At 38.6% G+C, this 27,207-nt stretch overlaps 3 protein-coding genes across 3 annotated transcripts; 2 read left to right on the forward strand and 1 right to left on the reverse strand.

Moving 5' to 3' along the window:
• Nucleotides 1–177: 177 nt before the first annotated feature.
• LOC136237087 (uncharacterized) lies at nucleotides 178–5,877 on the forward strand. The gene is made up of 12 exons (XM_066027366.1): nucleotides 178–306; nucleotides 1,661–1,753; nucleotides 2,116–2,220; nucleotides 2,410–2,511; nucleotides 2,564–2,671; nucleotides 2,719–2,820; nucleotides 2,874–2,975; nucleotides 3,069–3,120; nucleotides 3,188–4,832; nucleotides 4,886–5,247; nucleotides 5,300–5,626; nucleotides 5,677–5,877. Exons 1-12 carry the CDS (start codon nucleotides 268–270, stop codon nucleotides 5,733–5,735), a joined length of 3,096 nt encoding a protein of 1,031 aa, XP_065883438.1. The 5' UTR covers nucleotides 178–267; the 3' UTR covers nucleotides 5,736–5,877.
• On the reverse strand, nucleotides 5,756–13,371 carry LOC136237090 (glutamate-rich protein 2-like). The gene is made up of 6 exons (XM_066027369.1): nucleotides 13,208–13,371; nucleotides 13,109–13,148; nucleotides 12,720–13,063; nucleotides 9,881–9,938; nucleotides 9,754–9,825; nucleotides 5,756–6,038 (listed from the first exon to the last, which is right to left on the reverse strand). The coding sequence occupies exons 1-6, from the start codon at nucleotides 13,244–13,246 to the stop codon at nucleotides 5,872–5,874; spliced, it is 720 nt and encodes a 239-aa protein (XP_065883441.1). The 5' UTR covers nucleotides 13,247–13,371; the 3' UTR covers nucleotides 5,756–5,871.
• Nucleotides 13,326–27,207, forward strand: LOC136237088 (DIS3-like exonuclease 2). Its single transcript, XM_066027367.1, has 28 exons — nucleotides 13,326–13,466; nucleotides 13,525–13,595; nucleotides 15,080–15,145; nucleotides 15,508–15,561; nucleotides 17,152–17,253; nucleotides 17,306–17,839; nucleotides 18,217–18,282; nucleotides 18,334–18,412; nucleotides 20,766–20,853; nucleotides 22,009–22,153; nucleotides 22,263–22,331; nucleotides 22,386–22,538; nucleotides 22,604–22,663; nucleotides 22,719–22,766; nucleotides 22,845–22,971; nucleotides 23,028–23,077; nucleotides 23,557–23,613; nucleotides 23,987–24,066; nucleotides 24,114–24,237; nucleotides 24,538–24,597; nucleotides 24,655–24,738; nucleotides 25,809–25,956; nucleotides 26,237–26,328; nucleotides 26,386–26,424; nucleotides 26,473–26,577; nucleotides 26,757–26,855; nucleotides 26,963–27,028; nucleotides 27,081–27,207. The coding sequence occupies exons 1-28, from the start codon at nucleotides 13,400–13,402 to the stop codon at nucleotides 27,108–27,110; spliced, it is 2,763 nt and encodes a 920-aa protein (XP_065883439.1). The 5' UTR covers nucleotides 13,326–13,399; the 3' UTR covers nucleotides 27,111–27,207.

The raw sequence follows: 27,207 nt of genomic DNA on the forward strand, positions 1-27,207 counted from the left end.
GAATGGTGTAAACACGGTTACACGAACCGTAGTATCTATGCACGAACTAAAGGTACGTCGATCGTACTAATTCACGGAAAAATTACGGAAAAACTTCTGTGACCTGGTTATCCTGCACAGACGGTGGAATGAAGGAAGCCGCCAGGGGCTGTAATAAAAGGACCAACAGAGCACGAGAAGCAGATAACGATGCCTCCCTAGCTTCTGAGTGACTTAGTGAGCGGGTGGCAAGTGGATTATTAGCCAGCCGGCAGCAGCTCAGTATAAATGACTAATCTGGAAAAAGACTCAAGCTATTCATCTGAGGTACATGCATGCTTCAACTTATATAGCTCTATTAGTGTATTAAACAGCTATTTATATTGCTGATGCATGGATGTGTGACAAGTTGATAATTATACCGGTTCATGATAATGCCAGACATTTTGTTACATCATAGATATTATACGTAGTATACTATCTATGGTCACATGATGAGGTTTCAGTTTCACAATAAGGCAAGCAATGCAAGCATCTAGTTTTATACTTCTCATTAATATAAAAATGCATGCTAGACACTGGCGTGCTCATGCAGAGTCCTGGTTGCTGGTATACCTAAATAGTGATACAGAAACCTACGCAATTGCATTACCAGCTCAGGTTTCTGTTTAAAGGATTCATGACGTTTCTAGCAGTTTTCCATATATGGAGGTTGTAAAATGGTATATTTTACTCTAAAGTTTCCACAAAATGGTGACAATTGCATGCATATAATAATGATGTAACATACACAGGTGTTAGCAAACAATAACTTTTCACATAAAGACTGGCTACCTGCATGGGTTGTCTGTAGGTCTGCATGGTTGAACTTGCTAAACTAAGCAATTGTGAATTGCACCAAGTAAAAATGATAATACATCTAATCAGGTCACTGCATGCATAAGTCACTTGTCATGTTGGAATGTGAAGTAGTACAATAAATGGTTTATTTGTTGATTTTCATTGGCACTCTATTTCTGCATTTTAATAACACTGATGGTTTGCACTAATTTGGATGTATCACTTTTCTTTAGCACCAATTTAAATGTATACATGTTAGCTGGATATCTGCTATGACATAGCAGATCAGTAAATAAGTGAAAGCACATCCCCTACAGAAACCGAAAATTCTTTGAAAACGCAAGTAGCAAGTGATGGCGAGTCAAACGACCTCCTTTACCATGCTCCAAAGAAACTCCAAACATGCATACTGATATCTAGCTAGCTATATTTCTGGGTCATGTGTATGGATGTCTGGGTATCTGTGGGAATCATGAGTGGTGGTTGTCTTTCATTCAACTGCCTTTCAAAACTCTTGAATTACAATCTCCACTAGAGGCATAATATGTTACTGGCTTTATAGGAGAATAGCTCACAGGATAATATGATCAATAGATAATTACTATAGTGCAAGTCAGTACCATGAAATCACACAAGCTCTACAGTTCATACATATGGTTGTACATTTGTATGTGTGTACATAATGCAGGAAATGTAAACTTATACAGATATTCTGTGAAAGCCAAGTCTTCAGTTACCACAATCCACATCATACAATTAAATGAATGGTGTGGTTCCATGTACTAGTTTAGTATATCAAGAGTCCAACAGTAACATGCACTCTTACCATCTCTCAATATAGTTCTATGAAGCAGTCAAGGGAGACAACGTTACACAGTTTAAATTGTATATCACAGAAGATACTATTCATTTGAACAAGTTTTTATCTGAAAAAGTAAGTGTGACAACTGAATGGTGTGCATGTGTATAAGAATGTGCTGTATCTTAGCTACATAATTGTTGCTAAGTATTAAACAAGGAAGTACATGAATGGTTTACATATGGATGCTACACAAATTAAGTCTTAATCACCATCAATGTACGGCTTGTAAATTTGTATAGGGAGGGGCGAAAATGGGCATTTTTACTCTCTACTAGTGTCAAGTGTTACTGAAGGAGCTTGTAACACTATAGTTTTACAATAGTGAAAAAAAATTGGTAAGATTTCCTCTATTAACATATATAGGAAAACCTAGTTTGTCCCCTTTAAATGAAAGTTCTGGTGATAGCTATTACTTCTTTTCTACATTTTCACAGGTCCAGTTAGCTGCAATACATGTAGCATCCCAACATGGGAGTGTTGGGATTGTCCAGTACATTCTGAGCCAGCGTGACACTGATATCAACATACAAGATGGAATGGTAATACAATACAGCACAACCCACTTCTTTTATAACTTCTGTCAGACTGTATGTGTTATGTAGTTGTTGGCTATGAACTTGTAGGCATGGAATTTTGATGTGTGTAACATATAGTTATGAAATCTTACATATAATCAGATGTGCATGCATGGCCTCTGTTGAATATAAGACTCTATAAAAACATTGCAGGAAATGTGGGCACCCTTACACTATGCTTCAAAGCATTGTCAAATTGGTGTGTTACGACTACTGTTAAGTGATGCCAGAATTATTCCAAATATACAAGACAAAGTGAGTCCAACAAATAGAGTGAATACTTACATGTATTACCATGCACATGTAGCACTGTAGAATTCCACTGCACTACGCAGCTCAGAGTGGTTGCAAACAAGCTGTCATACTACTGTTGCAGCGTGCTCGGTCATCTGGGGCTGTTAATGCCTGTGATATAGTAAGCACATGTAGACTATATGATTACCAATGAACACTTTATTACAGAATCAGTGGACACCTCTGCATTATGCTTCACACAATGGTCACAGTGAAGTGATTCGTATACTGTTGAGAGGGTATTACGCTGATCCATATCTTCGAAATGAGGTAAGGTATATATTGATAAACTTTATATTAATCACAACACAATCAACGATTAGCTCAACAAAACAGCATTACATGTTGCGGTTGACAAAAAAGACAGAAACAGTCTTCAGGTTATACTGGACACTCCAGGGGTTGATTTAGAGAATTTTAGTTTTGTGAGTTACACTGTGAAAAAGTCCACCATGCCATGAACCAATTCGTTGTGTGCACATACCTTTCATATATCTCACAATTTTCTGCTTCTGTAGAGTTTTGAAGAGGTTGACCATGTATTGCGTGGACCATCCCATCTCACACCAGGTTATATTGACATACTTAAAGATAAATGTAATTCATGTATATATGTATATTTATGTGCATGCAATAGGATCTCCACTACCTGATCGTCAAAAAGTTACTGCTGCTTTGGAAGAAAAGCTACCAGTGAATCATGCACGTGTTCTTGTATTTGGACCTGAGGGCACTGGAAAAACTTGTCTAGTTGAGACACTTGTTGGAGCAGAATTTCGTCACACATCTCCAACTGATGGTGCTGATCAAATGGAAATCTCCATACAGCAAACAGATGACTGGGAACTAATGTCAACAGATCAAAAAATTAAAGAATTGGAAGCACAACTAAAGGCAGAAATCTTTCGATCAGTGAGCCATTCATCCTCTGAAACTGTCAACACTCTCTCAGAAGTGGTTCCATCATCTTCCAGGCATGTACAGCCTGTGGCTTTACCTACACCAACTGCTACACGTCCAGTCCCACTTGAGGTAGACAAGATCATGAAGCTCCTGGAGGAAAGAAAACTCTACAATCACACAAGAAACTATATCACAATCTGGGATTTTGCAGGACAGCAGGTGTTTCATCAGACTCACGGGTTGTTTGTATCAGAAGAAGTGGTATGTGTTATTGTGTTCAATGCTGCCAAACCACTGGACAGTATCCCAGTCAATAGGTATCCATCAGACACACTAAACACTCCAAAACAATCTGTGATTAAAGAGATTTGCTATTGGATGCAGCTGATCAGTGTCCGTGTTAGTAAGCAGAGTTCTTGTGATGGAGACTCTTCCTTTCTCCTTCCTACATACATTCTTGTAGGTACCCACATTGATGAACTGCACAATGATATCCAAGTGGCAAGTGAAATCGCTTACAAAATATTTGCTCCAATCTTCAAAGAAGAGCTATCCAAGATGCCATTTGTAAATCATATTGCTGGGTCAAAAACAGGCCAACTGTTTGAGAAGTCCTCTCTATTCTTTGTGAGTAACCTCAAAAGAGACATGAAGGTTATTACAACCTTGAAAAGGACAATCATAGAAGCTGCTTCCATTATGAAACAAACAAGACCAATTAAATACGTAAACTTAGAAAGAAAATTGTTATTTCTTTCACACTTTGACAGAACCAGTGTCATTAAGAAAAAAGAAATCGAGTCCATTGCAAAAGACTGTGGTGTTCCAAGCAACCAAGAACTTTCAGAAGTCTTAAGACACTTTCATCAGAGGGGCCTTCTTCTACATTATAATCAGATACCATCACTTTCTGACCTGGTCATTTTGTCACCACAGTGGTTGGCTAAGCTACTCACCTACGTGATAACCACATTGAATTGTCGTCCTGTAGGTCAACCACTGTACAAGTTCTCTGAAAAACTACGTCGTGAAGGCTTACTTGAGCAAAAGCTGCTGCAGTGGAGTGTTGAACAGTTTGTCAAAAAAGAAAACACCATTGATATCACTTATGAGCAAGTAGTTGATCTACTTCTAAAATTCAAGCTGATTTCTGATGTTACGGTATCATCTATTGCTGGTAGACAAGAGAGAACAGCAAAGAACCGACTGTTCCTTGTACCCCACTTGCTACCAATAAAGGAACCTTTACAACCAACAAGTGACACGTTCTTCAAAATATTATATCACTTTTCTAATGAATTTATTCCAGATAACTTCATAAATGAACTTGTTGTCATGTGTGCTAAATGGAGCCATCAACATTCATATAAACTGAAAAGGTAAGCTGGTATCTAAATAGTATTATCATTATTGTAAGACCATACTGCCACAGGTTATCATATCAATGTATCTGGATCAGTTATGGGAAAAATCAGACAATTTGTTTACGATCAGTGCATGACAAATGTGTCATTGAGTTAACAATAGTGCAGGCATCAAACCTGTCCAGTGAAGAAGTTTTTGAAGCATACATAGAAAGTCAAAACCTGATAGGCACTATTAAGAATTTTATTGATTATCTGATGAAGCAATACATGCCAGCAGTTTGTGATGATCTACCAGTAGAATGTTATGCTCCTTGTCCAAACTGTGATGGGTTCTGCATACCTCTAGACAACTTGAAGCAAACAAGCAGCTTTTATTGTGAATCCACAAACAAATATGTCATGAGGGAAGACTACCACGCTATGCTCAGTAAGTAATAAACTACAGTTATACTAAAAATGATTTATATGGTTTCATTTAGCTGCAGCATTCTTGCTATCACCAAGCAAGGTTGCATTTGCAGTCACCAAAGAAAATGCTATAAAAGTGTTACGAAACAACTTTGTCACACTGGAGACTTGTCTTCCAGTCAATGATATTCTAGGAAAACTATACACACAAAATATTATAACTGAATATCAAAAGGAAGAGATCTCATCTCTAGCAGGAAAGCCAACCGAGAGACGCAAATTAGCAGACTGCGTGATCTGTTCTGTGAAGATGGATGAATGGAATTTTGGTAAGTTTTGCAACATTCTGAAATCCATTCCAGCAACCAAGTCCTTTGGGGAGAAATTATGGAAAGACGGTATGCTATGAGCAATAGTGTACTGTGTTAACTTAACATGTTTCGTATAGCACTGATGGGAGAACTAATGACAGTAAACTCAGAGTCTCATAATCCACTGGCTGTATGAGCTGAATAGATTATAACACATCACTTAAAGCAGATTTAATGAACTTTGTAGAGTTAAAATAAAACAATGAATTTTGTAGAGAGTTAAAACAAAACAATTTAGTGAATATATTACATGAATTATATGGTAATGTGTTTTAAAATGAATTCTGGGTAGATGACAAACAGTGGGTGTGGTTGCATGTGTGAGGGAGAGGCTGATCTTGATCACCGTGATCATCATCATCATCATCAGTGTTTGAGGACACACCAGACTCACTACTGATACTACTGCTAGAACTTGACTCTGTTTCCATTTGCTCATCTGAGACATGTAATGTTATTAGTCAATGCACGTCTACAACAACTTAACACAGAGGGATGGACACGTGCATGTTACACACTTGTATACTAGATACTGTATGTTAAAACACAAACATTACATACTTTACATTGTTATGTACATACTACACACACACTACACAAACCATGGAAAATATATATGTGTTGGAAATGTGCATATAAAATTCACTACAATTGGTATACAGGCTTGTAATACAATGTCACAATGTTTTCGGAGTTGATAGAATAACACACAGGTTTAGACTTAAGGGGGACTTTTCATCAAGCAGTTTTGTCTTCTTAGTATAAGTGTAATGGTTATTTCATGGTAAGCATGTCACACTGGCATGTTGTGTTTGGGCAAAGCAAGGACAACTAAATTTGAAGAATAGAAAAATAAGTTTGATTAGGGATTTCAGGGATCATAGAAAAAAAGTAGGGAGGTCGCCTACACCTGCAGATATACTAGTGGATATTTAATCCCTACTTCAGTCTATACCCATGACTGAATTAGTTCGGAAGGATGGTGCCAGAGTTAATTTTCGCCTGAACTTGTGTCGAAACTATCAATTGCTGACTCGAATGTGAAGTAGCTTGCTTTCAACTACGTATGTTCAGCACATTACACAATGTTACATATGGAGAACAGTAAGAGAAGCACCTCTGCAATCAATCCAGTCTCCACGGAAAATATGAACGATCCCTGTTCACAAACGTAGGGAAGCCATTGAACTACCACGAATTGACACCTTGGACACAAAGGAAGACAAAGTAAGTCCACATTATATGTACTGCGGTATGCCAAAAGGCACCTCGGGTTGATGTGATGTTGAACAGTGAAAAAAATCAAGCCCATATCCATACGTAGCTGTTATCGACTTATCGAGTTACGCTTGTCTGAAGGCATTAGTCAGTCAGGCAGGCAAGCAGTCAGCTAGTCAGTAGAAATTCCAATAAATAATTATTTTAAAATTCAAGAGGCTATATTTATGGGGCCCATAATGTAGGATTTTTTTTGCTATATTTACAGCATTCCTAAGTGTGCATGTGCAAACATCTCATGACTTAGTTGGTCATGGTGCAAATATTTATTTAGCTGGTCATTTGTTGTGTATCAAACACACTAGTTGTATGAAGGTAAGTTTTTGGGTGAATTCGAGACGAGCTAGGGTTGGCCCGGCTTTTCCGGGACGCTTGCTTCACTTTCTCCAGCCCTAGCTCACCCAAAAACTTACCTTCATACAGACAGTGAAAGTCATCATTGTGTTTAACAGGCAAACGTCAGGTTAACGTTAGGGTCGGGTTCAGCTTTGGTTTCTTCTTCACTGGTATGCGTTGGACTATATAGTATTTTATATTTGTAACATTTTAAATAGTACAAAAACAAAAGGAGTAGCCAGTAAGTACCGGTGGTACAGTGGTAGATCATGGATACTCCAAACCTGGATGTGTGGGTTCGAGCTTCGTCACATCACACCTTTTTTTTCTTTGCTTCTTATACCTTTTTGTGTTTTTTTTCTAAGTCTTTTTTTTTAAAATAGCAAATGTAACAAAATAAGTCATGAGATGCTTGCACATGCGCACTTAGGAATGCCATAAATATAGCAAAAAAATCCTACATTACAAGCCTGTAAATATAGCCACTTCATTTAAAATTTTGTAGCAGCTTTTTGGAAGCGTTTCAGGTCATACCAAGAGTATATAATAGTCGTGAAGAATATTGAACGGGAGTATTACCCCGTGATTAATGATTGCATGAATTAACACGGAAATTTCAGTAATCGTTTGTTTATATTACCATTAAAGATTGCTATATTTACCCCAGTTTGGCCACTAAACCAAGTGAAAACATGATAGCGTTAAAAGGAAATGGCTAATGTTAAAGTTCTGGCACTTCCCTGAAGGCGTGGCTGCACGCTTGTTTGTGCAATCATTTTTTTTAGCGAGCTGGAGTTATCTTGGGTCCATACCACACTTTCCTTGTACAATAACTGTTGAATACTTGGTTGAATAACACAGAAAACTGGCAAACAGAGACCCGTTGCCACGTATGCATTTCAAATTACCATTTCACGTAAACAAACAATTACTAAATATCCATGTTATTTTACAAAATCATTAATCATAGGTTATTACACCATTCAACACTCTTGGTATCTACTATATACTCTTGGTCATACTGAAAGCACTTTGGGCTTTGTTATACCTAACCAATACTGCCAAGGTGCAACGAAGACTGGTTTTAGGATGATAGTTTGGCCAGCCAAACCTTCATGATCCCTAATATACAGTACTACCAACAGAATGTTCGTGTGGGTAAATCATGGCAGTGGAAGTGTGTACTTATAGACACACTTGTAATGATGAAGCAGTCTGTTCTGTTTCTTTACCATGTGGTGAGTTAGCATCATATGAAGCTGCAACACAGTAAAATGTTCAGATAACTATGCCACTGGCTATGGGAACTACTAATACACACTCAGAGAAACTCTCTTCATTCTGCTCCTTTTCATTCGTATAAAATGTTGTTTTCTTCTATCTAAATGGCCATGAGTTTACCTCAGGAGCTTTATTACAAGCACTATTTTGTGTAATTTATGGAGTCATTTCCAACATATATATATTATTCGTGACACACACATACCACATATACAAGCACACTACACATACATACTACAACACAGTACACACCCAAATGGAATTGATATTAGTGCCACCATTTATCGTATTCAAAATTTTTGTAGTTTAAATTTTTGTAAAATTAATCAATTTTGGGTTCACCATAAAAATAAATGTGTAAACTTTTTTTTCATGAAAAATAGAACACATTCGGTTTACAGTTCCATTGCACGTGGACATGAAGTGCAAAACACGTGCAAACCACGTACAAACACAATGGCAGCTACTTGAGGAGGAGAGACAAATTCTCGACTCGTGTGTGAGAGGCTTCCATGTATTTCAAGACAAATAGCAGAACGCTGGCATGAGGTGAAATACTCCCTGACGCCCACAACATTTTTGCTGTGAAGGACTAGGCTATGCTTCATACAACAAATCGATTAGTGGGTGCGGCTTCACATAAGCCTGCAGACAACAATGCACATGGATTAGTGCATACCTACAGACTACAATACTACTGATAAATGAGCATGGCGACACATATGCCTACAGACACTAATCCCTATAAGTAGGCATAAAAGAAGCCAGGCTGCAGGAGAACAAGTCCATGATGCATTAAAACACTTCTACATTGCCAAACTAATTAATCCTTCACTTCACACGTGATCTAATCCGGGTAAGACCAGGATAATCTGTAGAGTGGGTGGGACCAGTTGACCAGGGCAAAATGTGACCCAGTTGACCTGACCCAGTTTCAATGAAGGTGAAAATAGCTGGTGCAACTGTAGCTGAAGTATTGATACACTCTTCATTTCATCTTGAGCATTGTCTTGTGCATGATACCAAATAATTCGGCAATCATCATTGCTATAGTTACAAAATTTCAAAAAAGTTTGGCTACAAAACTTGGAGCCATACAGTAACACCACACACACAATTTAGATGCTTCATACCAGGTTCCCATTAAACAGCTGTGTATACCAGACCACAAACACACATTACATTCAGTACATTACATACAATAACACACATACCTGTATTTACTATACAAAACAAATAACAGCACAATGATAATTTACCAAGTCTAATCCTCTCCATTATTGTGGGATAGAATTCTTGAGCAGTAACATTGCCAGGCTCAAACTTCAGAACTATGTACATCACAAATTACAGTCATTGCTGCAGGATTACTATGACAACACTTACTGTGTTCACATAGTATCTTGGCGGCATGGTACTCCTGAGCCATCACACATCGCAGGAACTAGAAGGTAGCAAACACAGTCACGTACAATTGTTCCATACATTGTACAAATATAAATAGCCTTGACATACTATAATAGATCCAATTTCTGAGCATAATTGCAGTTATAATATTGCACGCATGATCACTTGTTATATAGATATTTGATTGTGGGTTCTATGTGTGCACGTGTTTGATTTGAATCCCCTCGCTACTTCGTCTCCTCTCACTGCAGATCAAATAGTCACTCTGAGGGACCTGCATGAACAACTTCAATGCAAACACTATCTCATAACAACATTGAACACTAAGATTCTGGGAGCACTAGATAATGATGAAGAGATCAAGGCAGAAATATTACAAACAGAAGAGATAGAATCATCAATATCTACTGCCAGGACGCAACATCACCTTACTATCACTCTTACTGAAGTAGTAGAAACTAGACATGAAGACACACCCCCAGCAACCTTGCCCCCTCCTGCATCTCCAGAGCATCACACTAGAGACTCTGTCTCACTCACTTGCCTCCCAAAATTAGACTTGCCACAGTTTTCTAGTAACCCATTCTTTGGCAAAAATTTCGGGACTGCTTCGAGGCAGCCATACACAACACATCCTTGACCAGAGTCAAGAAATTGAGTTATCTGCGTGCTTAACTCAATGTGGTTCAAAGTCACTGCTGGATTTCAACTGACCAATACTAGCTATGCTTATTTAGTAGCCTCAACAGTCGTACAAGCAAATTGATGTGCATATGCAAACTCTCATTAATCTTCTCAGTCATAATCATGAGTTTCATGGTATAACTGAAGACTCCTACATATATGGTAGCTTTCTTCTCTCTATCAACTTTGTGGAAAGCTCCCTGGAAGGATTAAACAAAATGTAGCAAGAACACATGGGAAAAGAAAATGGACTGTTACTGAACTACAATCTGCTATTCTTACGAATAGTACATTTTCGAGATGGGGGGTCCCAAGTAGAACCCACACTGCCACCAACTGCAGCATTTGTTGCTGGGACCAGTAAGCCTACTACTAGATTTAAATTACGGTGCCTCTTCTGCAAAGGGCCACACTCCTCACATTATGCAACACTGTCCACCTGCACACTGGTATTATATGATTGTGCTTCAACTGTTTACAAGATTTAATTACAAACATCCATAAAAGTCTCCTTTGTGGACACCGGAGCAACCACACAGTCAATCCATCTGCCATTCCAATAACTAGACACAGCACAAACAGCTCCCTCTACACCCCCTGCTCGACTTCATCCAACTGGTAGATCTCTGCTCAACCTTAATCTAGTGTATATCCCACGACCACTGCTCAACATCAACTCAATATATTCAGCTTCAACCTGCTGAACCTACTGGCTTACACTCTGGGACCCTCCCTCCCAATGTTTCCCTTTCAAAAGGGCTGTAACAAGAGTCGCAAGTGGAAACAGATGTGCTGAAGCCAGTATACTACTGGATGAAGGTCATTTGTTACAGAGAACTAGCTAGCTCCACCTTACTAGGAATTTATAACTATTTCACCATTTGGTACCAGGCACCCAATGAGCTGCCATCATTATGTTTGTAGAGACACATTACCTCTCAATAGGAGTTAGGAAGAAATACACTTATCTGCCCTCATAGTTACATTCATTGCAATACCACCACCGGCCTTGATTTTCAAGGCCTTCAACTGACTCATCCCCTTATTTCAGAAAGCAAGTTTGCAATTTCACTTCTAGTAGGGGCAGATTACTACTAGGACATAGTTGGAGATAAAGATGCATTGAGTCAAAGCTGGGCTACCTCCTTTCAGACCCCACCAAAAAGAGACACCCTCACTCTATGGCAACAAATGGCTTAAATGATTATCACCCCAACTCATCGTGACTTTGAGCTTCTGGACTTTGGAATCAATTGGAGTTTCACAAAGTGATGATGTAGATACAACATGACAGAGTCACCTCCTGTGTCATACAGACATTGATGGAGCATAATTATGTATTATTTATTTTATTTTCCAAAAATGTGCAGCCTCAGTTTGAGGATTGACGCATATACGAAACATGCATACAATATGTTTTACAATATGATTGATTATGGAATTTCAGTAATAATAGTTTCAGTTGGTGCTTAAAAATTTGTAATGATTGTTGTTGGATTAGGTCAGGTGGGAGTGAATTCCACAGTCTTATTGATCTAGGGAAGAATGAGTTACCGTACTGATTGGTCCTTACATAGATATGATGAAATCTTTGGTCATGTCCTCTGGTATTAGAAGTGACAGGGATTAGAATACACTTTTATCAGGATTAAAAATGTAGCCAGATATCTCTGGAGAGTACATCATCCTCTCCTTCCCATAAACTACTTTGTGGCAAAATGTATGCAGACTATTACTAGGAAGCATAAGCCATTATGTCTGGTGCATAGTTTAACCTCGGTCTTCCAACAGCAATAGACTAAGACTATTTCGTAAAGGTGATTTTTGTCAAGAATGACATTTCTATGATGATGGCTGTTAACAGCAGAATTCTGGTGGGCACCATTAATTCTGGGGAACCCTATTTTACAGTGCTACCATACTGTTTGATAGAGTTATGGTTGGAACTGGTACATTGTCAGGAATCAATTTCATACAAAGGCAAACCTTCTCAGATAATACATTGCTTTCCTTGATTAACACCTGCTCAGTTGCATGATGCATGACCAACCCCTCTTTTGTAAATTGCACAGTAAAAATTTCTTCAGTGTTGTGGTTGATACCTACCCCTCGCATACAGTACAATGATGCTTACTTCAGTAACTAACTCTAATGGAGCCTGACCAGTTGGTGTTGGCTGCAATCCATCCAATTTAATTGTGACACCAGCATCAGTTAGTATGTCTGTTACACTTGGGACTGCATCATCATCATCTGATTCCGACAATGATTCCTCACTATTGCCATTTTGTTGTGGTGCGGCAGCACCATTGCTAACCGCAGCAACATCTGCATTGGGTTCTTTAGAGTTCACCTGTACATCACTGCTTAAGTTACAGTTCGTTTTTTCTTCAGAGACAATGTCAGAGGGATTGACAGAGTGAGTGACTGGGTTACCGTGTAATTGTTCAGTACTGAAGGAAGTAGTGAAGTGTGGAACTATGAAAGCATATATGATAACAGTACTAACAATGGCAACGTTACCTTCAGGAGACAGAGGTTCCAATCCTCCATGTACGGGTGTCTGCGCAAAAAATGAGCAGGAGTTCAAGCAACAAGTTGACAATACCAGTAATAAGTTACCTTTACACTGGAGGAGGAAGTTGGTCTGATGGTTGCCATTCAAACTTTACAGTATGCTACTAGCAAGACGTAAGAACGATCATCTTGCGGGATGGAAATTCCGAGGGAAATTCGAAAATTGGGAAGTGCAATGTGGCGCATTAGTTAGAATCAAATTTTGTAAAATTTAAGTTAAGGCGCACCGCACCGTCAATGGCCGAAGCAGATGCGAAAACTCCTCACAAGAAAAACGGGAAGCAACAGGGAACGGACGGCAAAAGTATTCAGCTAATATAATATATTCTCTCTATATTGTTGTTGTGTCACTGTGTGGTTAGCTGCAAAGAAAAAGAAAACGCCGCAGAAGAAAAACACTCCACAAAAGACGTTTCTAAAAGTGTTGGACGAGGTTTGTGGTGTATAATTCACAAATCTGTGCATGTGTGTGTGTCCATGTCTCACACAGCAGTTGAAGGTCCAGGTGGGACTTCGGGTGCCCACACCTTCACCTGTGAGACATGGTACAGCCTCCGGGTTACTAGTCCAGTCCCAGTGCTGGCCACTGGGCAGCGTGACCACATAGCGGCAACTGAAGGCTTTGCTTTGTGTGTGTAAGTGTGTGTTGGGGGGCTGGTAATACACCACAGAGGACAGTCCCCATGGTTTAGCTAATGGCAGCGGTCCTGTCCCTGACCGTGTGGTGGAAACCAGGCAGGATCAGGGTGCCTTAGAGCTGCTGGCCTTGCAGACCCAGCAACAGGGCCTCACCATGCATACACCCCATGCATTGCATACACCACTTGCATCAATATGGAAGAAGCTCAGGTCCCTGCTATTGTCTGTAGCCCATCCTCCCACCATGAGACCCACCTGGTCAGAATTCAAGGCTTGCTGTGCTAGGTTACTCAGCGTTCCTTGGCCAGATTGGTGCGACGTGTGTCATGGGGGTGGGGGCTGGGATAAAGATGATCCTGGGACAGGCAGTGAAGAATGTGTGTGTGTGCGTGCACATAGGGAACATGTAGTGAGCATACGTGTGGTAGCACGTAGCCACAGATAATATACACCCCAAAGGATATGAAACTTATAAGCGCCACCTGTCCTAGGTTAGTTTCGTGCCCCCAGTGAATGGCCATCAATGAAAGCTTTTTAATGGCCTTGAAATCTTTGTGAGGGACTCATTATTCATTGTAAAGTGTAACCGATGTAATATTTATGGTAACAGCATGTTTGGTTGGGTTATTATGAGTGATGGAAACTGGTGATGAAAATCGCAACATCATGGAACGATTTAAAATACAGTTTAGTACACACCTTACAACAAAAGAACATGGTCAGTGAGCAAAAACTGGTAGTTTTTTAGAGTATTTGTCTGAAAATGTTTAGGCAAGTATGGCTCACCAGGAATCAAACACATAAACCATCCTATGTCTGTAACTTTTTCCAGCAGACACCATTACATGCAATATATTAGACTTATTAAAAATTTTCTCTCTTGTACAACAATAAACAAACAAACAAACAAAAAGACAGGCGCGAAGCTAGGAGGATAAGACCATCACCTTTCTGTAGAAACGTATGCACTCATAGGGTGTATATTATCTTTGGTGTAGCTTTCATGGCCGTGACACCATCTCACCTTGCCTTGTCTATTTACATTTTTACATAATTTGGTCTGGAGAAGCTCCATAGTTCCAGGCAAGGTAACAAACACAAGTTTGTCTATAGGGACAGACCCTATCTCAGTGACCAGTGATGCTACAAAGAAAATTGTGTGTGTTACTCATGTGTCTTCTTTGCCAGTACATGATGTCAAGACTTCATAATATATGAACTCTTGATGATGTATGATGAGAGTTAATTATATTATGTAATTGTTCCATACCATCATAGCCTTTTGAGCAGTACATGAGTAAGAATGATGTACTGAGTGGCCTCAAGGAAAAGAAACTCATTCAGGTGAGTACAAAAGTACATGTGTAGATCCTGTACACTTGAAAATAGCTATAACTGTCTCCTTTATTTTAACATAAAAATTCCCTTTGATTTGTTTCATTGCTTCAAAAAATTGATAGCTCTAGAGCTTGCTCTACTGTAGAATTTTTGTGACAATAAAGCACCAATCTCCTGACTTTTTCAATGCTAGCAATTCACGTCTCAATCACGAACATGTCTATCAGATGACTGGCATTCAAATGACACACTGAGATTGTCATAATGATTTGTAGATTTATTGTTTTACGTAGTATATCTATAAACAATTGGGTGATAAACAATCTTACTACTGCAATATTCTCACTATGTATGTACTACATGTTTAGGGTGTGCTGAGGATAAATTCCAGCAGCTATGAAGATGCTTATGTTGATGATCCCGTAAGAGTATCTGTGTGTGGTATAGTAGTGGTTGTTAGAACACTGAAACCTGTTAATATGTACACTTGGGGATAAGGTCCTTTAGTATCATACAGTACAATAGTACTGTTTAGTAGGGATGATGAAGGTGTGGTCGTGGTCCGTGAAGAAAATCTACCAAAAATCATCTTCAGAAATCCTTCACGGCCACTTCACAGTATTGGTCAGGTATAAACAAGCCCAAATGTGTCTTCAGAACGACCCGAAATGTTTCTGACGAGGTGCTACAAAATTAAAAAAAACAACAAAAAAACATTATTTTAGCGATTTTCTACTGCCTTACTACCTCACTGATGCGTTCAATAAAGCGTAGCGGAAAACTGGCTACAGCTACAGCCTTGCTTCTTTGGCGGAAATGCTTCGAATTTTGTGGTGAAAAAACCTTTCACTATATTAAATACCTATGATGTATGTGCTACTGTCTTACTGTTTTATCTTTGATTCTTCTTTATCGTGGCCATCGTTCATGGGTACGGCTTCCATCAAAGCACACACACACCACAGCGCCCCAATATATTGGAATAAATGTGTAGCATAATTGTAGCGAGCATGTGATTTTAATGTTGGGATACACCTCGGGATATGCTGCTGCCTGTTCAACATCACCGGTTGAGAAACTACACGAGTAAGGATTAGAGTGTTTGGCTTAAAGGTAGTTTCTTTTCTGAGTTTAAAAACCTGGTGTATATAGCGCCTTTCTACAGATTTTATGGGTAGCTTTCCCAGAGCACTTTTCAGGCGTACTACAACTGAAAAACACCATAGTAGGCCTCATAGGCTCACGTATCTCGTCATCTAGAAAGTGGGCGTGACCCATACTTAAAAGTAAGAGCAGCTCTGAGGCTTTATTGAGAGAATTAGTGGAAAATAATACTGTAGACACACTATAAAACAGTTGAAAAGATACTTCTGTGGGTAATGTGTTGTTTAAGGTGGTTTGCTAAAAATATTCATCCTTAGGAACGTTTAGCTGCGTATTTCGGGAATTGCAGGTTATTCATGAATTACTAAATACAGTTATTCAATAAAGTTTACAAAAAAGTACACAAACAAGTGTAAGAAAAAATTAGGAATTTTCCATGTGAGTAGGGACTACAGCAATAAAAAGCACTGAAACAAACCGCTGAGACAAAACACAACTGAATGATATATAGGCTAAAGTAGTGATTAAAATGCCATCATTTAGTTGTGTTTTGTCTCAGCGGCTTGTTTCAGTGCTTTTTATTGCTGCAGTCCCTACTCATATGGAAAATTCCTAATTTTTTCTTACACTTGTATTGATTATCAGGACACTACTGGTTAGTCTAACCCAAGGTGTCCATTGTCCAGTGTTGCTTTTTACTAAAACTACCAATGCAGCCTTGATCTCTCAATTTATGTTCCATTGGAGTATTTTAATAATTCCATAGCATGAAATCAACTGCTGGATATAAGCAAGAGTTGCTATAATGCAATACACCCTTACAAAAGTACCTAAATAGAAAACCACACTTTTGTTCTATGTAACAATACAGGTAGTATGATTGTAAAGATTTGTTTGTATCTACTAAGGATGGTGGTCCTGATTATTATATTGAGGGGATTCCCCATCGTAACAGGGCACTAAATGATGATGTCGTAGCAATCAATATCCTACCAGTTAACCAGTGGAAGGTTGAGTAGTAGCTACGGATAAGATGGTGTTATTGTATGAGTGTTATCACAGCTTGTTTCACAAACTAACAGTGATTCTGCTGCACCAGCTAACACTGCAACATCACCTTCGAGTCATCCACCAGATGATACTACTGTGAAGCAAACCCAAAGAGTTTTAACAGAGAACAAGACTGATACAGATAAAACAGAAACAAATATGCCACCAGACAAGACACAGGCTGTTCCTCTACCAGATGAAGAAGCACAACCTGTTTCACTATCACCAGATAACAAACATCACACACACGAAGCAACTCCTAATAATACAAACACACCTGATCAAATTCCCAGTGTATCCAGTCAGCTAGACCATTTAACTGTTAACTCTAAGCAGCAGACTTTGAGTGATGAAGAGTCACCCTCAGAAGGAGAAGTATGCTATTACTATGATAGCAGCAAATATGATCAAGTGTTGAGGGACACTTATAGAGCAGCTGTGAAAGATTGCGTTGATGGAGATGACATTGCTGTTGTTCATAAAACCCCCAATCTGGATCAGATCATTAATGGACATCCACTTAGAATGTACAAGAGAACGGCTAAGGTGAGTTGTATTTTGTGTGGAAGTGGTATCCGATGATAACCGAAACATATCTTAGTGAACTCCAAAGACCCACACTATATATGGTCATACAGCAGGCTCACCTCGTGGTGCTGTTAACATCTGTCTAATTAATATGGTACACTGTAGTAAGTACCAATGAAGCCTGTTGTGGTGGGCACCCTGTATAGGAAGGACAGGCCAACTTTTAAATTTTTCAGTTGAGAAAATCACCTCATGAAGGCCAACATAAGTAGAGGTTGTGATGTGTTTGTATTGTTGAATCTGTGTAGTGTCAGTCATATCATTGACACGTACATTGAGAAATTTGTGTCGGTTGTATGAAATACTACATGGTACATCTGTAACCCTACTTCTAGGTGATATTTATACTGGAGAGGAGGCATTGTCGTATTTGTAGTTGCCACTTGAAGCATTTTGACAAAGTCAGTTGTTGTTGTTAAAGTATTGGTTATCACTATTGTGTGTATGTGTAGGCTGCAGGAAAGTGCCTAGTGTCACCAATTGATAGCCGACTACCGCGTTTAGTGGCTTCTCTTTCAGAATGTCCTGAAGGTGATCATAGTGTGTTTGTAAATCTAGACTCTTGAGAGTTTATTTGTTTGATAGATGAGAGAGTATTTTCTAATACTACTAGTATATTAAAAATTATAAATTTAAAAATGAAGTAGGGATCCAAGTGATAAAAAGTAGTGAAACAAGAGATGAACGATGGTAGCTATTATAGCATAGCTTGGTGGGAAATCCCTACTTCGGCATGGTATAGCAATAATTTTGTGTTCATTGCCAAAGTAGGGATTTCCCACAGAGCTATGCTGACGTGTGACTGTTCTATTAGGGTGAATGCTGTATTAGAGTATCTTAAGTCAGCCTGCAAAGATGTGTGCTTGCCCAAAAGGGGCATGGTCATTGTGGTTTCGATCAATTATTATAGTATCTCAAGTCAGCCTACCAACTAGCTATTCTGATATAAATGCAGCTAATGTAAAAGGGTGTGGTCATCATGGTTTTAATTGATAGATCGATAATGTGTAGAATCATACATAGGTGGGTGTAGTATCTATGGTAGAATAAAGAATGGGTGTGATCTTGTGACCTATTGTGAAGATACAAGTAGCTATCTAGTACCAGTACCTCCGTACAGTGGCATAGTCTAAGTGTCTTAAATAATCTTGTGGTGTCTATTATGCTGCTTAAAGAAAGTGTTGATACGGAAAAGTAATGCCTCGATAAAGTTTCGTTGGATGAAGAAGACAAGCAGCCTGATTGAAGAAAGATGAAAGACAAGGCGCAGAGGGCACACACTTGTCGGAACCCCAAAAGGCACATCCCACTGTTGAGTTTGTTATTGTGGCATAAAATGGTGGCCATGCGCTGCTTCGTTTGGCCTCTAGGCTTGCGACTGTGGTCAGTCAATCAGGCAGTCAGTCTAAAATTCGAGTTTTGGCGATTTTTTAAAATTCTATATCCGGCCACCTGTAAGTGCTTTGTTATATAATGCTGTATTATATATTATATGGACTAGTACTGTTCCGTAAAGGTGACTTTTGTCTCGTAAGATGTCTCTTGGAAGATTTTCAAAGGCGGAATTTTGGTCGGTGTGCAAAATTTTCACCTGGATCCCTTGATTATTGCTCCCAATGATATCACTTTAATGGTCGAAGAATATTTACTGTCACCATGCTTACCACAAGAGAAGGATCCACTGTAGTTTTGGAAACGAAGTGTTCCCTGTTGGCTAAACATTTTGCATGTGCCAGCTTTGTATGCATCCTGCACCCACTTTTCAGTATTGCACAGAAATTTTAATTCGAGAGATGCAGGCTAATGGATAAAAGATGATGTTTATTAAATGCAATCAATAGATACACATACACCCCTGGAGCTAGCATGTTGCCTTAAAATTTAATAACAGTAGTTATAGTAACAAAAAATAATGATATTATGAGTACTGTATAGTAGGGACCACAAAGGAGTGGGCGTGGCCTATGAAAAAACATCACTTAAAAACCAGCCTGTTCCCTGATGACGATGAAGCAGTATTGGTTAAGTAAAACCAAGCCCAAACAAGCCTTCAGATCAACCCAAAATGCTTTCAACAAGTTGCTACAAAATTTAAAATAAATTATTTAACAGAATCTACTGAGTAACTGACTGACTGATGCCTTCAGACATGCGTAACTTGATAACGGCTAAGGCTACAAAAAAAAGTTAACAAACAAGTGCACAAAAAAGTGACTGACTGATGCCTTCAGACATGCGTAATTGATAACGGCTAAGGCTACAAAAAAAAGTTAACAAACAAGTGCACAAAAAAGTTTTGGAATTTTCAACTAGAGTAGGGACCATAGCACATCAATAAAAAGTACTGAAAATATATCCCTACTGTGCATGGTATCTTGAGCACAGTAGGGATATAACACTTCTTATTGTTTTACTGTGATTTAATATCGTGCACTACTTCAGCTTGTTTCAGTACTTTTTGTCGATGTGCTATGGTCCCTACTCTAGTTGTAATTGTTTTATGTACTTGTAGATTAGAAGGTAACATGTGTACAGTGTAGATAGACAATTAAGTGGTTGAGTCACTAAGTATTTGAAATTGTATTTATATACTTTGAAAGCATTTGTATTTGTACTAGTAATAGCATGGGTAGCAGTGAAATTTGGGATAAATACCACGAATGTTGCATTGAAAATGGGTAAAATTTCATGAGGCATAGCCGAGTGAAATTTCCATTTTTTAATGCAACAAGAGTGCTATTTATCCCAAATTTTACTGCTATTCCAAGCTAATACTATAGTGTAATTGTGTCTAGATTACGTAGGTGTCCACATTAATAGGTTCCACCTTTTGTGATATGAAACATACAAGTTAGTGTAGTATGATATGATATTTCTGTCTTAGATTTTCCAAGAAATCCCAAGAAGTACCAGTCTACTTTATTTATTGCTAGAATACTTGACTGGGCAATTGATTCTCCATTTGCTTTGGGGTGAGTCTTTTAACAGCATAGAGAATGAAATGTATTGAGGCACGTGCCACCCAAGAAGCCAGTGCACCTTACCAGTGTGTGATTAACAGGAAAACAGTAATGTGATCTTCATGCACACATAGTACTTTTATGAAATGATTATTGTGAAAATTCCCTTCACCTTCAGGAGCCACATACCAACTCAACCCAGCATTCCAAGATGCAAAAATTGGCTCATTTTCTGTTAAATTTTTTGTGCACTTACAAAATCTGCTGTAAAATATAAATGTGTAATTTGTTGAGGCAAATCTTGGTGCAAGTTTGGTTTGAATACGATCCAACAGTCACAGACTTTTAGATGATTATTCACATAAAAAGACCAGGCACTTTAGTGAATAAATTGATAGTTGGTATGTGGAATAGGTTACTCAAAACTATTGTGGTTTGAAACCAATCTCAGTAACAACCATGGAGTTATGGTGCGGCCACCAACCATTGGAACAAGCACATGATCTACATCCACATTCATAAAGTTGTTTGCCACGCCTGAAGCACTTATTGAAACTCAGTGTATGGATCATCTATCCCTCACAGCTTAAATTTCTGTGGTTGCCAGAGTAACAGTAACAGAATGCAAGACTCTCTAATAGAGCAGTCACCCTAATAGAACAGTCATAAATTACAAAAATATAAATAGCAAAAATAAAAGCATAAGTATAAAAGCATAAAACATTTTTCAGGTGTGGTCTCCCAAAAAGCCAGGGTGAACAGATGTGAATTTACAATGAATGACTACAATGCTTATTTTCTCAAGCAATCATTTTAATGATCATTTGCATTAACATCGTTGCAATCATTTCTTGGCTGCTACCTTTGATTCCACTACTTTTTTTTCACCCTGGCATTTTGTTTTGGAGGGGAGGTGGAAAGTGCCCATTCTCGGCTATAGTGCCTGGGGTGTTTCATCAAACTTTCATCATTATAGGACACTTTCATTATGGGTGACTGGGGGTAGCACTAGCTCCTCCCCCCTAAATAAGACATCTCTAGTGTAGTGTACCATTATGGGATCTTGCAAAACAATTTTCAAGATCTTGCAAGAAAAACGGTGTTATTCGTGGCGTCCTAGTGTTCTCTCTAATATGTACATACTCTTTGTGTGTTGTGTGGTTGCAGAAATTTAACAACTAACCTTGGTGAGGTTACCGAGGTGGAGACCCACACTAAGAGGTTCCTAATTGATCACAACGTGGAGGATGAGGAATTTAATAGTGAAGTATTGCAGTGTCTGCCATCAGTTTTACCATGGTCCATACCCAAAGTGAGTATTATATCTGTGTGTGTATATGTGACTGTGCATGGTGTGTACTACTCCTTTGTTGTGTGTGACCCAAGATAGTCATGACTTACCATCATGTGTTATGCTCTAGGAGGAGATTCAGCAACGAAGAGACTTTAGAAAAGACTGTATATTCTCCATTGACCCAGCTACAGCAAGGGTATGACACATGCACTACTATAGACCCACTATAACGTGCTATCGTCCTCTACAGGACTTGGATGATGCCCTACACTGTAATGTACAGAACGACAATACTGTAGAAGTTGGTGTGCATATTGCTGATGTGAGCTATTTTGTTGAGGCCACCACTGCCCTTGATGAGGTGGCTAGAAGGAGAGCCACTAGTGTCTACCTCACACAGAGGGTCAGGTTATGTCATGTTATGTGTTTGACTACTAACTTGTTGCTGCTGCCATTCCTGCTGTTTAGGTGATACCCATGTTGCCAAGATTGCTATGTGAAGAGTTGTGTAGTCTCAATCCTGACCAGGTGAGAAAGCTGAAGTAATAGCAATAATATGTGTTGTCATTAATCATGTGTGTAGGACAGGCTGTCTTTCTCTGTGGTTTGGAAAATGACTAGAAATGGAAAGGTGTGTGTGTATGTGTGTTTTGCTGTCTCCATACTGGATGAGATCATTATCTTTTTACTGTCTACGTATTCTCATCAGATTCTTGATGAGTGGATGGGTCGCTCATTGATCAGATCATGTGCTAAACTCAGCTATGATCATGCCCAAATGATGATCGAGGACCAAAAGGGAACCACCTGGGGGGATGCCATGCCCCATGTCACCAGTATGTAATCAAAGAATATTGCTTGATGTGTATTTGTTTCGACACATGCTATTTAGATGGCTACTCGCATCAAGATCTAGCAACCCGCATTAATATTTTAAATAAAGTTAGTGCCAACAAAGGGATTTTCCATGCCTTACCTTGCTATCAGTGGTTAAGAGACTTGTAGAATTTTTAAGGCCATCTTATCACTTTTCAACCTGCTGGAAAATCCCTGCAGTTATGATGTAGTACACTAAAGGGTGGACTTAAAGTAACACCACCAATCTTACATTAATGATTGTCCATAATCTAGGTTGATTGTTTGTTTTTTAGAATAATCTCTGTTTTAATGTTACAGTATGTTTTGGTACACTGTATGTAGCATATTAATTGTAAACTTTCTGGTCATTGATAATAGGTTTCACTGGACCCCTGCATCAAATTGTTGATATATGTTTTACAGTTAGTGTATGCTGTTGAATTTGCCACTGACAATATAGAATTTCATTTCTGTTTATCTGAATTCCCTTGTCATCTGACCATCCCATGCTTTAATCATGCCAAGATAGCTCATCATTCACATTGTCTTCTGTGTATACGTAGATTGCAAGGAGTCTTAGGAGACAAAGATTTGCTAGTGGAGCTCTCACACTCAACCAGGTGAGTACTGGCATAGTATAGAGGTATTTGACTTACTGGAAAGTTATAGCATATAGTACTAAATGACCAGTAAATCTTCTATCAGTCAAAAGCAAACCTTGCTTACTAGTACGTGCATGTAGATACTCGCTAAAACTTGGCATTACATATGTGGTAACTCAATACTGTAATGTGTATATATTATGTGCAGTGGAACATCTCTTAGCAGCTGCCTCCATTTAAAGGTCACATTTCTAAACCACCCAACTTGTATTCTTAATTGGGCAATAAGTCTAATGCAACTACCTGCCAATTAAGTTGCATTGTAAAAGTGGAGCTGCACTATTCCAATCATACTTCTTCTACAATGTTCCATTTCTGTTGTTCACTGTAGGGTAAGATAGTGTTCTCCCTGGACCGAGGTACAGGCAATCCTAATGGTGTTGATGTGTATGTGCAAAGAGAAAGTAACAAGTAAGAGGCTGGCCACTCTCTGTGAAGGTGTTACTGGTCTATTGCAGGTTGATTGAAGAGTTTATGTTGCTGGCCAACATGGCAGTAGCTCATCGGCTGCAGAAGGCATTCCCCAGGTTGGCGATGTTGAGACGTCATCCTAGTCCAAAGATGAACAAAGCTGAAGATTTGGTAAGAAGATAATATTATGGTAACAGTTATCAGTGACTACCAATGACTTTATAAGTTCATCAGTAATGCCCCAATAAAATATATGGTCCCTGTACATTTTGTGTATTTTAACTCAACAAAAAAGATCACCAAGTTTGCTTTGGTATTCTGTTGGGGATGGCGTGATAGCACTGTCACTTTACCGTAAAATACTTTTATTTAGCTAAAGAACAAACACACAGCATTTATACAACAGTGAAGTTTGTGGTGATTCTACTGTCTGACTTATCCCTGTTGTACTTGTATGTTGTTCTCTTCCAGAGGGACAGCCTTCACCATCATGGAGTTGAAGTTAATATTAGCAATGCTCAGGCCATACAGGTACATACACATGCATACATCAGTACTGGTATGTTGTCACTTATCATTCTACTGTAGTCCAGTATCAATGTCCATGCTGCCAAGTGTACCTCAGAGACTCAGGGGCTGGCCATCACAACCCTATTTGCTAAAGTGATGGAGGTCAGTGTTAAATTGCTATGTGTAGTGTAATGTTATGTCTTCACGAAGTGAAGGTCAAAAGAGGTCTGCAAGGGAAATACAAAAAAGCAGAGTTGGTAGTTACCCTTGTGTAACATCAAAAGATTAGGATTACATACAACTCCATACACATTAAGATTTGTACATTTTTATTTCCTGTTACCTTGGTAACATGTAGTGTGGGGCTTACTTGCTACATGAATTGTCAGGAAGTAGAATTAGTGGCAATGTTACTATGGATAGTATAGAATTAGAAGAGGTTGGACACGCTCTAAGCGCCACATAAATATGTTACCCTTAATTGCATTCTTTTCTTTGGTATTTCACGTGACCCTCAATAGTCATTATATAAATTTGAAAAGCGATGGGTTGACTGGGTTGATTAGATATTCGGATGGTGCTTCATGTAAGCTTCAAGGTGATGTACTTTGTTTTGTAAAAGCGCTTGGTGATTGGGATGAAATTAATAAGTTGCGGTTTGGTGTTTAGAACTTCTCCAGAATTGTTACGTACGTATTTTGTAATCAGAACAATGATACTTTACCAAATTAAACTAAGATAGATGTATAAACCTCTTCAATAAAACGAGTTTCACATAATTTGTTTTAGGGGTGCTTAAATCGTGTCCAACCTCCTAGAATATAGCAGCCTCCTGGCTGACTTCCAGCACCACTAGTGTATCAGTTATATTCATGTGGGTCGGTTATATACCTAATATGGTAGGTGTTCATTGTCTTTTAATGATCTCTACACATTTATAGACAGCTCTTTCATAGAATTAACTATTTTTACTGCTTGAATGAGAAGAGGAACACAGTATTACAAAATTGTAGATACATTGAACCCTCACTTAGTGAGTACCTGAGTCAATATACTAATAGTCCCCAATGAAACATAACTTCATTAATAAGACCACCTCATTATAGTGACCATAAACTTTTGCTATTATATGATCCCAGTTTTTACTGTATTGTTATTGTTTATAGCTGTCCGAGCTATAAGCATTAGGTTATTTGTCATATTGTAATAATGCATATTTGTTTGTTTTCAAGAATGCTCGTTACTTCTGTCTGGGTTCACTGAGTGATCCAACAGAGAGTTGTCACTATGCCTTGAGTGTCCCACTCTATACACACTTCACTTCACCAATCAGGAGATATGCTGATGTCATTGTGCATAGGATGTTAGCTCAGACACTCGGTGTGTGTGTGTGTGTCACTGTGTGTGTGTGTGTCACTGTGTGTGTGTGTGTGTGCTTGTGTCACTGTATGTGTATATTATTTTACTTGGCCCCAAACAATTTTTATTGAACATTTATTGAATGAATGAACCTTCAAATAGAATCTCATTGTAGAAAGAGATGATCGGTTTTAGGAGAGGTGCAGAAATTTAGCCATGAGGCTTAGTTACTGGATGTAGTGTATTTCTAAACCAAATTCTGAAGCTTGCTGCCAGAACTGATTACCAGTATTCCTTTTAGGTATTAGCAGTGGTGTTAAGATGGATGAGGATGAAGTGAAGGGCATTGCTGATAATTGTAACAGTAGAAAGCTCAATTCTAAAAGAGTGGAGGTGAGGCATATAATGTGTTAGTAAAACATGTGATATTTGATATTTCCCTCACTACAGACGCTCAGCAGGGAGTTTTTCTTTGCAATATTTCTACGTGTAAGTGTACCATGGTTGTCACACAATGCCCTCACCATGACATACTAGGAATGTGGACCATTGACAGAAAGCGGGGTGATAGTGCAAGTTCTTGACAAATCATTTGATGTGTTAGCTGGAAGATTAGGGATAGTGCGACGAGTTTACTGTGACGTGAGTTGTATGGGTGGATAGATGAGTAGTATGTTAAACACTTTATCAAGTTATGTTTACAAACTATAGAGTTCATAGATGGAAGGAACTTTTTTCAAATATACACTGTATCTAGGGACCTGTTAAGCGTGGGGTGTGTGTTGTAATAGAGTATGTACTAGGATATGTCTTTTACTCAGAAACTTGGTCTAGTTAGCTATGACCACCGCTTGGAAGACAAGAAGCCCATACTGACCATACGATGGAAAGCTAAAGATTCTGACCTTGTCATAACAAAGGTATAATATATACATGTTTAAATTTCTTAAGTATCATGCCACGATTGGCTCATAATTCACCTACCATTTATTAGCCACCTAAGCATGTTTATTTATATTTCATACAGGATCTTATGCTATTTACTGATGTTAAAGTCATCCTCTCAACTGAAGCTAACTCCATTAACATTGATGTGAGTTTGAATAGTTGTATTGAGTGCTTGTCATTTGTTGTCGCGTCTGCAGGCTGTTATCCTGCTATCAGATGTAACATAATTCACGTCATCATATTATTAAAAAAATTACTGTGAATCATAACCTATTGTATTTTTGTACACTTAACTATTATTCTATGGGGCTCAATAAGACATTA

The sequence above is a fragment of the Dysidea avara genome, chromosome 10 (assembly GCF_963678975.1).
Source record: "Dysidea avara chromosome 10, odDysAvar1.4, whole genome shotgun sequence".
NCBI classification, from domain to species: Eukaryota; Metazoa; Porifera; class Demospongiae; order Dictyoceratida; family Dysideidae; genus Dysidea; species Dysidea avara.